This window comes from Genypterus blacodes, unplaced genomic scaffold (assembly GCF_046128005.1).
Source record: "Genypterus blacodes isolate CSIRO-AG114 ecotype Tasmania unplaced genomic scaffold, CSIRO-AGI_Gbla_v1 ptg000133l_1, whole genome shotgun sequence".
In the NCBI taxonomy this organism is placed as follows: Eukaryota; Metazoa; Chordata; class Actinopteri; order Ophidiiformes; family Ophidiidae; genus Genypterus; species Genypterus blacodes.
In genome coordinates, this window is record NW_027466935.1 from 2,151,066 (window position 1) to 2,167,500 (window position 16,435).

The 16,435-nt window shown below is 46.2% G+C and overlaps 3 protein-coding genes across 3 annotated transcripts in view; 2 read left to right on the top strand and 1 right to left on the bottom strand.

Annotated features, from left to right (window-relative positions):
- Nucleotides 1–390: 390 nt before the first annotated feature.
- Nucleotides 391–10,691, top strand: nup155 (nucleoporin 155). The gene is made up of 34 exons (XM_076164176.1): nucleotides 391–532; nucleotides 773–945; nucleotides 1,610–1,747; nucleotides 1,886–1,982; nucleotides 2,083–2,153; nucleotides 2,247–2,339; nucleotides 2,576–2,839; nucleotides 2,931–3,004; nucleotides 3,123–3,214; nucleotides 3,364–3,461; nucleotides 3,553–3,720; nucleotides 3,810–3,910; nucleotides 4,045–4,215; nucleotides 4,310–4,420; nucleotides 4,520–4,614; nucleotides 4,732–4,817; nucleotides 5,027–5,168; nucleotides 5,265–5,331; nucleotides 5,421–5,539; nucleotides 5,741–5,844; nucleotides 6,017–6,150; nucleotides 6,250–6,441; nucleotides 6,666–6,804; nucleotides 6,910–7,045; nucleotides 7,179–7,332; nucleotides 7,424–7,528; nucleotides 7,648–7,802; nucleotides 7,897–8,017; nucleotides 8,110–8,223; nucleotides 8,313–8,433; nucleotides 8,535–8,645; nucleotides 9,138–9,274; nucleotides 9,397–9,503; nucleotides 9,832–10,691. The coding sequence occupies exons 2-34, from the start codon at nucleotides 804–806 to the stop codon at nucleotides 9,968–9,970; spliced, it is 4,098 nt and encodes a 1,365-aa protein (XP_076020291.1). The 5' UTR covers nucleotides 391–532; nucleotides 773–803; the 3' UTR covers nucleotides 9,971–10,691.
- A 912-nt stretch (nucleotides 10,692–11,603) lies between these two features.
- ora5 (olfactory receptor class A related 5) lies at nucleotides 11,604–12,725 on the bottom strand. The gene has a single exon (XM_076164078.1). The coding sequence runs from the start codon at nucleotides 12,723–12,725 to the stop codon at nucleotides 11,604–11,606; it is 1,122 nt and encodes a 373-aa protein (XP_076020193.1).
- A 1,471-nt stretch (nucleotides 12,726–14,196) lies between these two features.
- Nucleotides 14,197–16,435, top strand: part of zdhhc8a (zDHHC palmitoyltransferase 8a) — a 9,054-nt gene continuing 6,815 nt past the window's right edge. The window contains exon 1 of the mRNA XM_076163626.1: nucleotides 14,197–14,282. Within this exon, the coding sequence (XP_076019741.1) occupies nucleotides 14,197–14,282 (86 nt within the window). The remainder of the gene's footprint in view (nucleotides 14,283–16,435) is intronic.

The window sequence follows — 16,435 nt, forward strand, 5'->3', positions numbered from 1 at the left end:
TCTCTGTTGTGTTTTGAATCTAGGTTCAAATAGATAAAAGACATTCCCTGATTGATAAAAAATTCTGCCTAAAATCAGAATTCCATAACTTAAAATCTGATCTTCAGAGGCATCAGGTCATGCAGAAATGCCTGGGTGTAATGTTTCAATCCTCCCAAGTAGACACAACAAAACCTAAGTCTATTTTGGTATATTTTAAAGTAAACTCAAATATTTATTTTTCTTTTTTACAATTATCTTTATTGTCTTGTAGTGTCATAAAATAACGTGTTCGTGTAACAATAAACACTAACTGTTCTACCTGTAGGTGGCGACACCGAGCGTTAGTCATCTCAGTCTGGCGAAACCTAAAACCAAGAAGAAGAAATTTGACTGCCCGGATAACGTTAGCTTCACCTCCGTTACCGTGCATGAGGTTGGCGGGCTGATGGTTGTTGTGTGTGTAGTGGATTAGTTGAAGATTTGGTTCTGAACTGGTGAACCAAACTTCGAATTTAAACAAGGCAGCGACGCCCGGAGTTCTTTCAGTCAGGTAAAGCTACAAGCTCACATTTTAAACCTTTTAATATTAGCTTTTGGCTGGCTAGCAATTAGCTTACATGCCGGTACCAACCAATTCTCCCAACGTTAGCATCTAGCTAGACGCGTCACAGTGATTCTTCCAGCGGGAAACTAACAGTAGCTAGCGCCGAGACATCTGGAGCAGTTGAAACCTTCTACGCATCGTAAGACCTTCTACGCGCTTGTTTTTAAAACATTGTCTGTCTTTTAGGTAACTTTGTGGTGACAGCTCATCCGCAGCCATGCCGTCCAGCGCTGGACCGAGCAGCCCTGCCGCCGCTCTCGCCGAAGCGCTGGATAACTCTTCCCGACTGATAGACAGACACCTACAGGAGGACCGCTGCTTCCCTGACCTGTCCGAGCTGCTCAGCGTCCCCGCTCACAGTGAGTAACGGCCCGGTGTGAAGGGGAAGACGGACAAGAGTTCGAGGGGATACAGGTTGTTGTGATGTGGTGTGTTTACCCCGGAGTGGTGGGATAAAGTCCATGATGCTAAAATCAGAAGTAGTGTATTTTCGGTGTGTATATATGTATAAACCTACTTTAGAAGTGATCATTTTTAAAGTAAACCGGACTTAAAGGAGATATGTAATCTTGGGTCATTCTTTAAGGATAGGATAGGACGTTCATTGATCTCACGGATAAGAAATTCATTCGTCACAATAGCAAAGGTACAGAAGAAGAAATACACACAACAAACAATATACACATACACACAATATACACACCGTACACAAATACACCTTTTATATTGTGATTTTGTATGGTTATTATTATTATATACAAATATTGCACCCTCAAATAGTTTATATATATATATCTATACAACATATGCACACAGTTATGACCTGTTATAATGTTTTCTTGTGGCCGGTAAAGATGACCTGCGTTCGTTCCTACTCATTGGCTGCAGCGTTGCTCCTGTACTGCTCCAGTACAATTGGGATACTTTGTAAGGACTTCATGTGTAGTAACACTGTATTCCCTCTGCTGTGATCTCAGTGTAGGCACATTCTGACTAACTAGCTTTTGTTCCTTGTGCCGGTAGATATGCCGTCCCTGTCTGGAGTATCGGACATGGACTACCCCCTGCAGGGACCCGGGTTACTCAGCGTGCCAAACCTCCCGGAGCTCAGCGCAGTCCGGCGAGTCCCTCTACCCCCGGAGCTGGTGGAGCAGTTCAGCCGTATCCTTTTGACTTTCAGGGACTGCTCAAGCAAAGGCTTTGACCTCAAGGTTCCATCAGCAATGGAGATGCAAAGTTGATGACTCACATTCTTTGTTGTGAAGATATCGCTTTGTTTTTGACTTAACTGTTCCCTAGATATGCAATGTAACTGCATGATGGGAGTTTTTCCTGAGATAAGTCGAGCCTGGCTAACGATTGACAATGACATCTTCATGTGGAATTATGAAGACGGGTGAGTACTCGTAGATGTTTTTCATCTTCTGCATTACATCATCATCTGTCAGCTGTTTCTGTAACATTGTAATTCCGTTAATGCCGGACTTCCCTTGCAGAGGAGATGTCGCTTATTTTGATGGTCTCATTGAAACCATTCTGGCAGTGGGTCTAGTGAAACCAAAACAAGGTATGTCTATGGATGTTTGATTCATTTATATATGCATGTTTGTTTCCTTTTATGAAGCTCATTAGTTTTTCTGCTGTGCGTTTGCTCTCTTAGGCATTTTACAGCCACACATCCACTACCTCTTGGTGTTGGCCACTTCTGTAGATGTTGTGATCCTCGGGCTGAGCTTCCCTAAGACCCAGGCTGGTGAGTCCCCCATCTAGAAGTTTGAAGGTTGCAGTGCCACTGTAGAGCAGAATTTACAAATGTGGGCCTCAGCAATGTTTTTCTTTCTATATCTACTTGTCCCATTTTCAGTCTAAGGTGGCGTCATTCTGCACATTCTTGCTTTTAATTCCCTTTTTGTTTGTGTGTTATTTATACCCACATGCGCCTGTATTCTTTTATCTTGACTTACCTTCATGTCTCTGTTTTTGTTGCAGGGCTGAATGACAGCATGTCTGGTGCGATGCAGCTGCTCCCAGACCCCCTCTTCTCCATCCCCACAGACAACACCTACATCCTGTCCATCACGTCCACAGATAAAGGTCGTATCTTTATGGCAGGGAAGGACGGCTGCCTCTATGAGATTGCTTACCAGGCTGAGGCAGGATGGCTCAGCCAGCGCTGCAGAAAGATCAACCACTCCAAAAGTGCTCTGTCCTTCCTTGTCCCCTCCGTGCTGCAGTTCTCCTTCTCTGAAGATGGTAAAAAGGGAAGGCTAAGGCCAAATTATTTCTTTGATCCAACTTTATTTTCATTAACATCCCTGTTTTTGTTTGGCTTTGTGCTTCATAGATCCAATTGTGCAGATTGCTATTGACAACTCCCGCAACACACTGTTTACCCGCTCTGAGAAAGGCGTCCTGCAGGTATGACATCGCCTGGATGTTGTAGTTCAGCAGGTCAACTGACACACAAGGAATTATCTTCTTCTGGTGATTGCCAGCATGCAAAGTGTGTCTGTTGAGCAGATTGTTTTTTCTACAGGTATATGATTTGGGTGCTGACGGGCTGAGTATGAGTCGAGTCGCAACCATGTCACAGGGCTCCATTGTGTCATCGGCAGGAAACATTGCCAGGTATTTGTGAGTTTGTTGCTCATCAGACATTTCCTTTACATTTTAAGTGGACTCTGCTGGTGGACACACACACACACACATATACGCAAACTGATCCCATGTCGCTTGTGTCTTATGATGATTGGCTTATGATGGTCTTCTGTTTGCAGGACAATTGATCGTAGCGTCTTCAAACCCATTGTCCAGATCTCTGTGATTGACAGATCTGAGTCCTCAGACTGCCACCTGCTGGCTGTCACTCATGCAGGTAATTATATAAACGCTTTGGTGGCGGGAAGTAAAAAATGCAGTTATGTGTGGGTGATACAAAGTTGATGCATGGTCTTATTCTTCTGCAGGCGTGCGTCTTTACTTCAGCACCACACCTTTCACACCTCCAAACCATAAGCACGTTCCGACTCGACCCAGCCTGCTAGCTTTGGTCCATGTGCGTCTGCCGCCAGGATTTTCGGCCTCCTCTACCCTGCAGAAGCCTGCAAAGGTCCACAAGGCTCTACACAGCAAAGGTAAAAGTCTTGCTGCTGTCTGTCTGTCTGTCTGTTAACTCCTCAATCAGCCCACTGGGGGAAACAAACCACTCACATTCTCTTTGCAGGAGTTCTGCTGATGGCTGCGTCCGAAACTGAGGACAGTGACCTTCTGTGGTGCATCAACCATGACTCCTTCCCCTTCAAGAAACCCCTGATGGAGACTCAGGTAGTCATGTTTTGTTCTAGACAGGATAATAAATAATAGAGCAGTCACATCATGGTGTTTTAATGTTTTTTATTGGCGAAAGGTATTGCATAAATGTAACACAATGCTAAAGTAAGTTACATGTTGTGTTTCAGATGATGTCCAATGTAGATGGACATTCTTGGGCTCTTTGCGCCATTAATGAGGAGAGGCCTAAACAGATCTCTACTCTTCTGAACGAGGAGAGGATCCCCATCACAGACTCTCCAGTGGTGGTCCAGCAGCACAACGTCCCCCCACAGAAGTTTGTCCTCCTCTCTGCAAAGGTGACAGTGCTGCTTCCACAGCCCCTCAGTCTGTCCCACAAAAGAGAAGCCCACGTTTCTGTTTGCTAAGTGTAGCGCGTTTGCTGTCCTGCAGGGGAGCCACATCTTTCAAAAACTGCGGCCAGTAGATCAACTACGTCACCTGCTGGTGAGCGGTGCCGGAGGCGAAAGTGAGGAGATGGAACGCTTCTTCAAGCTGCACAGGGTACAAGTCATGACCGTCCAATGCCCGATAATGCTCACATATATAAACACATACACACACACATTATACATTCCTGAGCCTTTACCTTGTTCTTTGCAGGAGGAGCAAGCTTGTTCCACAGCGCTCATCCTGGCTTGTTCCAGTTTGGCCTGTAACAGAGAGGTTTCCCAGTGGGCCACTCGAGCCTTCTTCAGGTCAGACTGGAATGTGTTTATACACACATTCATATTCATATGAACTACTTATTCACACGTTATCCCACTTTTTTTGCAAACTAAAAGCATTACATCATCTACTGTTGTCCCGATCAGGTATGGAGGAGAAGCACAGATGAGATTCCCTGCAGCCATGGCTTCTCCCAGCACTGTCGGGCCTGTGATGAGCTCTCCAGCACCAGGTAGATGATCAGATGGCATGGAATTGTGATCATGGAATGTTTGAGCACATATGAGAAGTAAATGGAGTTAACTGTGTCTCCCTAGTTGGGTTTGTTTTGGCAGCATAACCTTGTGATTCAACTATTGTCAACACAGTCTGACTCATTTAGCGCGTTAGGTTTGGTCTGTTTGAACTGAACGGGGTGTGACTCTGTGACGTTCCCCACAGGTGTCGTGCCTCCCGCTCTGGCGACGCCCTTCGCAATGATGCAGTCCGGAACCGCTCCCATCACCCCCATGACAGCGGGGCCAGAAGTGGTTTTCTCAGGGAAACACAATGGCATCTGCATCTACTTTGCTCGCATTCTGGGGTCAGTAACACCAAATCAGTGCGTTTTCATGAATGCTGGCGTACGATCATGTGTAATACTGAAGTCTCTCTCTCTCCTGCTGCACTGATTAAACAGAAATATTTGGGATGGAAGCCTCGCTGTGGGGAAATCTATTAGCAAAGGAAATCAGACCGTCAGTATTGTAAGTAAGATCATACCAAGTAATCAAGTTTGTTCAGAGGAGTGATGATGCGAGTGGCTCCTTGTCAATGATGCGACTTGTCTCTGCAGCTGGAAAGCGCCGTCGGCTTGTACGATCTGGAGTCGGTCCTCCTGGAGCTTTCTGGTCTGCGGGAATTCCTCGACAAAAACTCCCAGTTCAGTCCCTCCTCTCTGGGTGCTGGTGCAAGGTGAGACCCTCCGTGTTTATGTGTTACATCTCCTGATAACCTGATGTAACGATGTCGACCCTCTAGTTTGGACTTGTTTTTATCAGCAGGTTTCTGGCTTTATTGTATTTTCTAAATGAAATTGGAACCCACAAAAGAAAAAACTCTTCACTGTGACTTTTTTTGAGTCTCCTGAATAACATCTGTGCTGCGCCCTGTTAGCTTCAGCTCCCCTGCCAACCTGCAGCAGAGGCTGCTGGGATTTATGCGGCCCGACGGTGCCAACACCCAGCAAGTCCAGCAGGAGCTCCAGAGGAAATATCACAGTGAGTTATGGGGCTCCTGCCTCTTCCTGAATAACGCTGTGAGATTCTGTGATAGTATTAATCTCCCTATACATTGAACGTTGACGGAGACGAAAACACTCCATCCTTGTTATGTTACGCCTGACCTTTATGTACCAATCTGTCTCCCGTCTCTTTGTGGTGCCGTCTCCAGCCAAGGCTCAGGTTTATGAGAAAGTGTCGCTGCAGGGGATCCAGCAGTTGGTGCATCGCTCCTATCAGACTCTGGCTCTGTGGAAGCTGCTCTGCGACCATCAGTTCAGCCTCATTATGTCTGAACTGCCAAAGGTACGCGAGCGTGCACTTTCCCTGTGCCTCGCATCGCAATGGAGCCAAGAAAGTTGCCTCTGCCGTTCTCATTGTTCTGTCTTTGTTGTGCGTGTGCAGGAGTTCCAGGAGCAGATGATGGGGGCCAGCTTTAAGGATGTGGTGATCAGGGGCAAAGAGCTGGCCGGAGCTTTGATCACAGCGCTGATTAATGTGTACATCAAAGACAACGCCTCAGTGGATGCCATCAGCAACCATCTGAGAGACATCTGCCCCCTGTTGTACAGCAGTGATGATAGTGTCTGCTCTAAGGTACACACACACACACACACACACACACACACACACACACACACACACACACACACAGAGTGGATGATGAATATGCAGAGGAGTTCTTTGTCCATGATGTTTCTGGGTCCTTAAGTGTTTCAAAGTGTTTTCTTCAATGTCATTCTTTGTGGTTCTGAAAATTGAAATGAAAATGAAATTGAAAAAGCTAAATTCATGTTTTTCTTCTCTCTCCTGCCTCTCAGGCGAACGAGCTGCTGCAGAGCTCAAAGCAGATCCAGAATAAGGCCGATAAAGAGAGAACGCTGAGGGAGTCGCTGCAGCTCTACCAGCAGATCAGCCACCACACAGACCTGCCACTCGTCTGCTCCCAGTACAGACAAGGTGAGGACACACACAGCTCACTCACACACACACACACACACACACACATACACTTTCCCTCTTCATGCAGCTGGTGTGTTTACTAATGGTGTCAAACTGTCCCAGTGCGTTTTTACGAGGGCGTCCTGGAGCTGTGTCTCACTGCAGCAGATAAGAAGGATCCACAGAGACTCGGGCCACATTTCTACAAGAATGGAGAACCTGAGGAGGACCTAGTGGGTCAGCAGGCCTTCCATGAAAGGTAATGCTGAAAAGGAGAGGTGCAGTGTTCACCGCCATGATTGACGGGTGTTGTCGCTGATTGCCACCAACTGGTCTCCCCTCTCTCTGTTTCTCTCCCTCCCTCCTTCCCTCCCTCTCTCTCTCCACCGCAGACTTTCCTGTTATAACTGCATCACAGACACCATGCAGGAGCTGGTGAACCAGAGCAAAGCCGCCCCTCAGTCCCCTAGTGTCCCCAAGCAGCCCGGTCCTCCTGTCATGACCTCTGACCCCAACATGCTCAGCAACGAAGAAGCCACCACCCACGTGCGTGCCCAGACACAGCCGGCGCAGACTTCTGTCCAGAGCGAAATGCAAATGAGCCGCGATGTCTAATGTAAAATCTCTCCTCCTGTAGTTTGAACAGATGCTCGGTCTGGCCCAGAGGTCTCAGGATGAGCTGTTCCACATCGCTCTGTACAACTGGCTGATCCAGGCAGACCTCACTGACAAGCTGCTGGAGGTACTGTGTGTGTGTGTGTGTGTGTGTGTGCGTGCGCGTGCGTGCGTGCGCCTGGGCCTAGGTTTCCCTGTTTAGATGTGTGTCCATTAATGCATCTGTTTTGTGGCCCTCTTATCCAGGTGAATTCTCCGTACCTGGAGGAGCATCTGATGCACATGATCAAGCAGGACCAGAATAAGGTGCACAACATGGACCTGTTGTGGCGCTACTACGAGAAGAACCGCAACTTTGGCAAGGCGGCGCACGTACTGGCTCGCCTGGCCGACATGCACAGGTTTGTGACGCAGAAAACATCGTCTCAGGTCGAGTTCACCATCGACCTTTGATCCTGTTGTCCCGCTCTGACATTTGTACTCTGGCACCCGCAGCACCGAGATCTCTCTGAAGCACCGTTTAGAGTACATCGCCCGAGCCATCCTGTCCGCCAAGAGCTCCTCCTGCGTCTCAGCTGACGGAGAGTTCCTGCACGAGCTGGAGGAGAAGATGGAGGTACACGGGCAGCAGCGATCACAGTGGATCTCAAATCTTTGCGTAAGATGGTTGCTTAGTTCTTGTTTTTTTTGTCTCTTTGCTTCTACAAGCTGGTGCGCATCCAAGTGCAGATCCAGGAGACCCTCATCAGACAGTTCTCCCATTATCCCTCAGTGAAAAATGTGGCCTCTCAGCTGGACTCTGAGCTCATGGACATCACCAAGGTAACGTGCAGCATTACGACAACATTATCAGGACAATGTTTGACACGATTCAGATTGTCACGCTCGCCGCCTTATCTTCTTTTGCGCAGCTCTATGGGGAATTTGCCGACCATTACAAACTGTCAGAGTGCAAGCTGGCCATCATTCACTGCGCCGGACACTCAGATCCCATCCTGGTGCACTCGCTGTGGCAGGAGATCATGGAGAAAGGCACGTGGGAAACGATGCCTTTTTTTTCTTAGAACAAATTCTGCTACAGCCAAAAGTCCCTGAAGGTCTTAACGGTCTTTGTTGTGCATCTTTCCTTTCAGAACTGGGAGACAGCGTTGTCATGAGTCCGGCGGATAGAATGCGAGCTCTCAATTTGAAGCTTGTGTCACTCGGAAAGATTTACGCAGGAACACCGAGATATTTCCCCCTTGGTAAGCGTCCACATCTGCCTGGAATTATGCTCAATTATCTCCTCCCGGTAGAGTTGCCAGATTGCCGTTGTCTCTTTTGTTAACAGTAGTATGATTAGGCTTCCCTGATGCCTCATTTATGTCAGCAGCAGTTCTCAGTCCTGGGCCTCAGAGTTCGCCTGGCTCCATATTTTTCCCCTTTACCAGCCGCCGCCACTCACACCTGATGTAGCTTATGATGTCAATAGGCGGTGCTGGGGGCCCGCAGGAGCAGACATGAAAGCCACCGCTCCAGGCAATTGCTTTCATTTCCAGGTCTCATAATTGGCCTGTTGAAACTTGTCTTCCCCCCACAGAGACGACCATTAATTGTGCATTGTTTACACGTACAAATAATCAATCAAGACCAAAGCAAATCACTTTTTACGCAGTGTTGGAAACGGTTCTGACAAAAATTCAGTTTCAAGACAAAATCTTCAACAGAAATGTCTGCGTCGCGTCCTTTCATTGTAGAGTTCCTGGTGAAGTTCCTGGAGCAGGAGGTGTGCCGGCTGAATTGGGACGTGGGCTTTGTCACGGCCACCATGCAGGAGATTGGCGTGCAGTTACCGCGACTCCTGGAGGTCTACGACCAACTCTTCAAAACACGGGTACAAGCTTGAGACAATAAAGAGAGAATTGATTGATTCATTGAATTCCCAACTGGTTCAAAATAAGTGTTTAGGAGACCTACAGGACTTTACTCTGACGCCTTCTTGTCTCTTTCCTGAAGGATCCCTGTTGGCAGCGGCTGAAGAAGCCTCTGCACTTGGTGGAGTGTATCCACGTGCTTTTGTCAGGATATGTGGACGACCCCAGCAAAGTACCAACCTATGACAGGTAATCACTTGAACGGGAGCATCACTCGCATCCCTAGCACATTGTTGTCACATAATTAACGCATCACTTAATCCAGGAAACAGGAGTTCATAACACACACTGGTTCATGTCACAGCGTCACAATCGACATCGTACATTAGTTACACCTCTGTCCACCGCTGTGCTACTGTTGACAAAGTTTGTGTGTTGTCTCCTATCCTGGCTGCTTTTAATAATTTAATAAAATGCTTTTTCTCTGATCTGATGTGACTGAAACCTGAAAATGCTAAATGAACCTCAAGTTGTACCTTTTTTCTTTTAAAACATTCTGCTCCTCCCTTCCTTTCAGACGCCGGTTCACTAACGTTTGTCTCGACAACATCTGCGGTTACCTGGTGGAGCTCCAGTCTCTAAGCCCCAACTCCACCCTTCAACACACCATCGGCAACTTCAAATCGCTCCAGGCAAAGCTGGAGAAGCTCCACTGATGTTCAGAATGTTCCTCATCCCGTTGGCCTTAATGTAAACAGCTGAGTCACAGTTTGTTTCAAGCACAACACGGTGGGCTCGTACTCCACAGTATCCTCCTCGTCCTGCTGTGTGACGGCTTGGTGTTTGTTCAGGATCTCGGTCGATACTGCAGTAAACGTCGTGAGTGACAGCAAGTGCGGAGCAACATGTTTTATAAATTATTAAATGCATTTTGTTACAAGCCCTAAACATGCAGAAGTACAGTAAGACCCTGTTGGCTGTGATTTGCATCGGGCACAGACAGCACAGCAGCGTCTTCCTGTATCTAAAACTAAGATGTTTGAGTTCATGAGGTCGGCCTCAGCTCACTTTGAAATCCACCGGTCCGTTTCCGTATATTTGATAATGCACCAATTATCCAAGATGTGGGATTGTTTTCAACACTGAATTAGTTTTGATTGTTCTACTTTTGCCTCCAAACAAGCAGTTTATTGCTGGACATTGTAAGTATGTACATATGATGGCCCTCATGCTGTCTCTGCCAATGACCATGTTCAGTAACTACAGGAATCATTGTGTCTGCCTGATAAATTGAAGAAAGTTGTGTTTGAATGAGAACCTTTTTGATTTTGTGAACATTTTTAACGTGGGTGCTGTTCACCGAGCAAAACTAAAACTTTGGCCTGCAATGGAAAAATATACATAAAACATTTTTAATAAATAAAACCTTTGTTATTACCTTTCTGCGTGACGCTGTATTAAAAACACTACACACACTGCAAAGGCTGAAAAGTGTACTTCAGCGTTTGTGATTATAATAAGTGATAATCGGCAGGAAGCGCCGTGCTGGTGCTGTGGGACGATCATCAGGCCGCTGCTGATGCAGGCGACATAATTTGTTGGCATAATTATCTTTCTACTAATTGAAAATGTCACTGAGGAGTTGTTGTGCTCTCGCCTACAGGGCAGCAACAGGCCAAGGGGCTTCACCACCACCACCACACTGAAGTAGAAAGAGAATGCATCATTGTGGAGTAAAATAGACTTTATGCTGGTTCATTCCTCTGTTACAGGCACGGTCAGTCAGAATATACATGAAGAACGTTAAAACGGGTGTAAAGCAGCATTATACTTCATTGCCTCAACTATTTTCTTGAAAGCGTTTAACTTCTGAATCTTATTTTCACATATAGACACCAGTTTATGCTTTAATCTATTAGATGTATTCATTTGTTGCTGAATTTATTGCACACTTCCCTGTGATTTTCAATAATCATCAATAATTGAGCCTGGCAACCAAAACTCATGATGCAACATACATACGAGAAACAAGAACACACACACACGCATAGTTTGACTTAAATGTAGTAGATGAAGCAGTTTGTGATCATTTTCTCAGTTTTGTCATTCTTTGTTTTTGGTGTTATATTTCCACATTAATACAGCTTTTCTCCGGTCCTTTGTAAATGATAGTTCTTAACCAATCACAAATAAATACAAATTTGAAATTAGTGTTTAGGCACCACGGCACCTGTGGCAGAAGGTTTGAGAAAGAGACAAAAGCCTTCCAGACCTTCACATAACTGCACTCTGAGTCCAAAGACAAAGCTAAGATCTTACCACAACGTATCTACGCCAGAAAAGAAGCTTCTACCTTCTGCACGAGCACGACAGCTTTTTAACCCCGTAGAGGAAAATGTAGGGGATGATGCAGGTGTAAGATGCTGCGATGTAGCTGGCCACCTCCAACACCAGGGGTGAAGTGTGTATGTTGTTGGTGATGCGCAGGAGGAGGTGAGTCATCCAGCAGACCAGGAACACAATGGCCACTGCTACCACACTTTTGGCTGCTCTCACCTGGACGCCTGAGCCTGGACTGACCTTTGCAGGCATCTGGCTGGGCTTTGAAGCTTCAGCTGTGGTTGTAACGCTGAGGGGGGCATCATGGGAGCTTTGTCCTGACTGCTGATCTTCTGAACCTGTACGATCAGTAGTTGTGCCATTATAAATGCTGGTGTGGGAGGAAGACAATTTCTGATCTTTTGGAGTGGATGGATCTGCAGCTGTTATGGTTGAATTCTCGTTTTCCTCCTCTGTATCCTTTTTCTCAACCGTAACCTTTTCCTTGGGGTTGGATTTGTGAGCCTCTATGCGTCTGTGGTTCTGAAGTAGAGTGATGACGATGCGTAGACTGGCGTATACAAACCCAGTCACAGGGACAGCATTGGCCAGGGTTAAATAGAGGATCTCGTAGACTTGCATGGCAGTCTCGTCAGGGTACACATCTACGCAGTCTTCATGGCTGTCGTTGCTTGCAGTCACCTCCACAAAGAAGAAATGTGGAATGCTGAAAACCAGAGCCACCGCCCAGCTGCAGGCCAGCAGTCCGGCCACCAGGCGCAGGCTGTCCAGCTGCACCGGTGCGCCTCCTCGTTTAAGGGAGCCCACCAGCTTCTGATACCAGTAAATACTAATGAAGAAGGTGGTGTAGATACTGCTGGTTTCAGAAAGATCAGCTGAAAACCGGAACACGCCACAGAAGGCTTCCCCCAGAAACCATCGCCCTGCAAAATCTGCTATGGTGTCCGGCAGGTCCACCAGGTAGTTGGTGATGAGGTTGGAAACAGCCAGGTTGAGGAAAAGCACATCGTTAGTGCGGATCTCAGACATGCGCTTAGGCAGGGAGCGGACCAGCAACCAGTTGTTTCCCAGGATTCCTGCTAGAAACATGGATGCTCTGATGATGGATTCCACCAACTCCTCCACATCCATCACGACACTAGATTGATCAGTTCAAGTCACCTTGAGCAACAAGCGACAGTGGCCAGAAGTCCTTTCTCAATCTTTCCAGTGTGGTTGTGCGGCATTTGGTTATATAGGGGAGGGAAGGTTGGAAAAGTTCCGACCCAATCATGCGGTTGATTTCCTTCCGTGTTTTTGGTATCTATTCCAATCCCCAATGGATCAAGTATCACCTCTGAGGCCTAGGTTTATTTTGCTTGAGTTAGACCCTCCCAGAGCTCCCCTTAAACAAATGAAGACTACTGTCACCAGTCAGAGGTGAGATCTTCACTCCCTATAGGATCACTTAAGTGGGAATGCCACACTGGCTCAGGCTTAGATCCAGCTAATCAGTCATTAGCATTACCGAGCTGCTGAGCTGCACAAATCATTAACTTAAGTGGATGTTGTGTTGTGCTGCTATTTCATTATAAATTTTAGTGGTGTGCAAAATCTTACTGTGCTTTACCACAGGGAAACATTAGAATGGCTGCATTCCATTTAGGTAAGTCGGCTTTCTTTGGCACAGCTAGAATAGCATTAATGTTATTAGGTCATTAGACATTTCTGATATGTTGCTTCATTACTTTTCAAAAAAGCTGTGAAAAACGCTTTAGAAGCTTTTTCTAGTCTTGTCTGTGAAGATTTCATGAATTTTCAATGAAGCCTTCCAATATCCTGTCTGTTTCTTGAAACATTGAAGAATGTTGGTGGTATTTTTTAATTTTTTTTTAAGCACAAACCTTTTTTTGTTTTTTACCAAATCAGGTCCCACCAGTAGGAGGCGCTGCAGACACGTGATATGTTGAAGAGATAACTCAATTACAGGACGCAATGAGCAAATTCAAGCAAATAGGCTTTCAAAAGTTACTTACTGTAGCTTTAAGTGTTGCACATTTAAGTATACATTCATTCCGACCTACTGGTGGCAATAGATAAGAGAGTGGACAAGCAAAGTCTTTATTAAGGTCCATCCTCTGGGGACTAGGACTCCTTCTGCCGCTCTGTCCCATATTCTGATGATGACAGTCCCTCCAGTATTAGCTGAGATGTGTGACAGTGTCTCCCTGCAGATCCACAGCTGGGAGCCCAGAGGAGATCAGCTGACGGCGGGGTGACACGGCGGTGTGGCGGCGCTCCTCTCCTCTCCTCTCTCCTCCGGTCTCCGCGTCGTGTCAGACTCAAGCTCCACCTTTGGGATAAACCGGAGCCGCGGCATCTGTGCGGTGCTGGCCGGCCGGGACACACACACACACGTCGGGACGGGGCTGCCGGAGAGCGCAGCCTGCGGTCTTTCTTCACGCTCCATCATCATCATCATCATCTTCTTCTTCTTCTCTCCTTCCGTGTTTTGGTTACCCATCCCGGTTATGCTGTACTCTGCTGGCGGGTGAAGAGCTTCTCCCCCGCGTGTTCCTCGCCTCGGTTAGTATGAGCCGCTGATGCCGGCGGAGAGGACAGGATGCCCGTCAGCCCCAGCGCCTTCATCCCGGTGTGCACGGCCGCCTGCCTGCTCGTCGGCTCGACCTCCCTCTTCTTCGTCTTCACGTAAGTTCACAAACAAAAGTCACAGTGACATGACGGGTCGAGTCATCCATTCATTCACCCGTCCGTGTGTTTTGATGTAGGACTTTCAGACTCTTTTTCTGGTTTTAGTACTACAAGTAATTTTTAAAGCAAAGGGTCTCAAACTGAGGCACAAGAACCACTGGTGGTCCTTGAAGCAGCCCTGGTGGTGTGTGAAGTGAAGTTCTACAAAAATATAAACAATTGAAATCTATTCATGAAAAAATACAAGCCAATTATTCAAAAATAAATAAATAAACAATATTAATTATTATTATTATTAAGCTATTTTTTATGTTTATGTTTTATTTGTCAAAGTGAATTGAAGGAACATCCAGCATTCACATCTAAATACCATCATACAGTTTGAGAATTGATGTTAATGTGATGGTAAATGATGATAAAATGGTGATTTCATCTCTGCTCTTTCTGCACAAACTTCTCTAACATGTGACCTGGTGCTTTGGCAGTGTGGGCCGCTCTGGGTTGCTGCTCATAAAATGCTCTGTACTCCACACCACACACACACACACGCAGAACACTTAGAATAAACCCAGAGATAATCCACCCACAACACGCGTGTATCAAAATGTGTTCGTGACCCAAGTCTCTTACATTTAGCAGCAAGGAATCAAGACAGAACCCGGCAAACTCTCACAACTCACCACCTATCAAACCATGTACCAGGAGGAGTTACATGTATGTTCTGGTTTACGTTTTGTGGTTATTCTGCTTGTTTGTATGTATTTAAGTGGAAAGGCAAAACTAGTGGGAGGTTGAAAAGAAGTCTCCAATCACAGTTGAACAGTATTTTATTTGAAAACCCTTAATATCCTTAAAATTCCAGGGTATTATGGGATGTGGGAAGTGATCTATCCTCCATTCTCATCAACTCTATGTTGGTCCACTGAGCTCTGACCTCCGTAGCTCTATCTGGCCTAGTTTCTCCTGTATTCACCGCCGGGATTGCTTCTGATGGAATCTGACACCAGATTAGGAGTGTGGGATTAGGATCCTCTGGCCTATGTCATGGACGACCCACTCCTACACACACACACACCCCGTCCAGCAAAATTGGAGTCTTTTGAATCTCCTATCAGCTGTTTGCAGAGGTGTTCAGATCCACCAACAGTAGATATGACCTCTAACCCTATTTAGAGTCCATTTCCCCACAGTTGTGTTGGAGTGACCTCATAATGCTGCTCAGAAGCGAGGTCTTGTGTTCACTACAGATGGATTTTGATAGATCTTTGAGGCTGATATGGATACGTTGCTGGAATAGAAAAGTCTGTTCCATTTATATGCATGTGACCACCTGACTGTCTGTCTCTCTGTCTGCCTGTCTGTCTGTCTGCTGGGCTCATGGAACTCTGGGATCTGAATTTGCAGATCAGAGAAGGTTGAAGAACAGATTTATTCCATCTATATTGGGTGGTGTAGACAGAGAAAAGAATCAATACTGTGCAGATGTGATGGATTAAAAAGATTACTTCAGTGCGACTGCAGTGTTCAACTTGCAAATTCAGGATATTTGCGACTGAAGTGATGTGGAACTTCTATGCTATAGATATTTATCAACTCTGCCCAGGAGAATAGATTCTTGCCAAATTTCCATGGTAACTGGCTCAAAATGACACCGCAGAGTGAACATCAATGCTATGGGAGAACATCCATGATCTATCAGCAGGAGCATTCTGGTCCCAATCTGGATTACTGAATGTAACATTGCTGCTAAATGAGATTTAGATTATTACTGTACAGTAAAAAAAAAAAAATAGGGCAGAATAATGCAGCAGCCATTAATGTGTATGAGGTGATGCAGATTTATTGTCATGCATGGCTGAATGGACAGATGCCAGCTCCTCGGCCTTGGTGGAGGTATGTGGAGGCCTTGTGTTTTTTGCAATAGTCATAGCTAATCTGTTTGTTGCAGCTTTTTACCTCCTGGTTCGCCTCGATCTCAAGGAAGTGCACGGACTTGAAGGCCGTCCCTATCGGCGTTCGGCAGAAAGTTATAAATATTTCCCTTCGAGGGGAAGAATTGGCTGCGAGTTGTCGTTTTATCAGCTGCCAGCGAACACCACAGTTTTCTAATATGAACATCTCCTAGTTTGCGTTCCTGTGTGTCTGCCAAG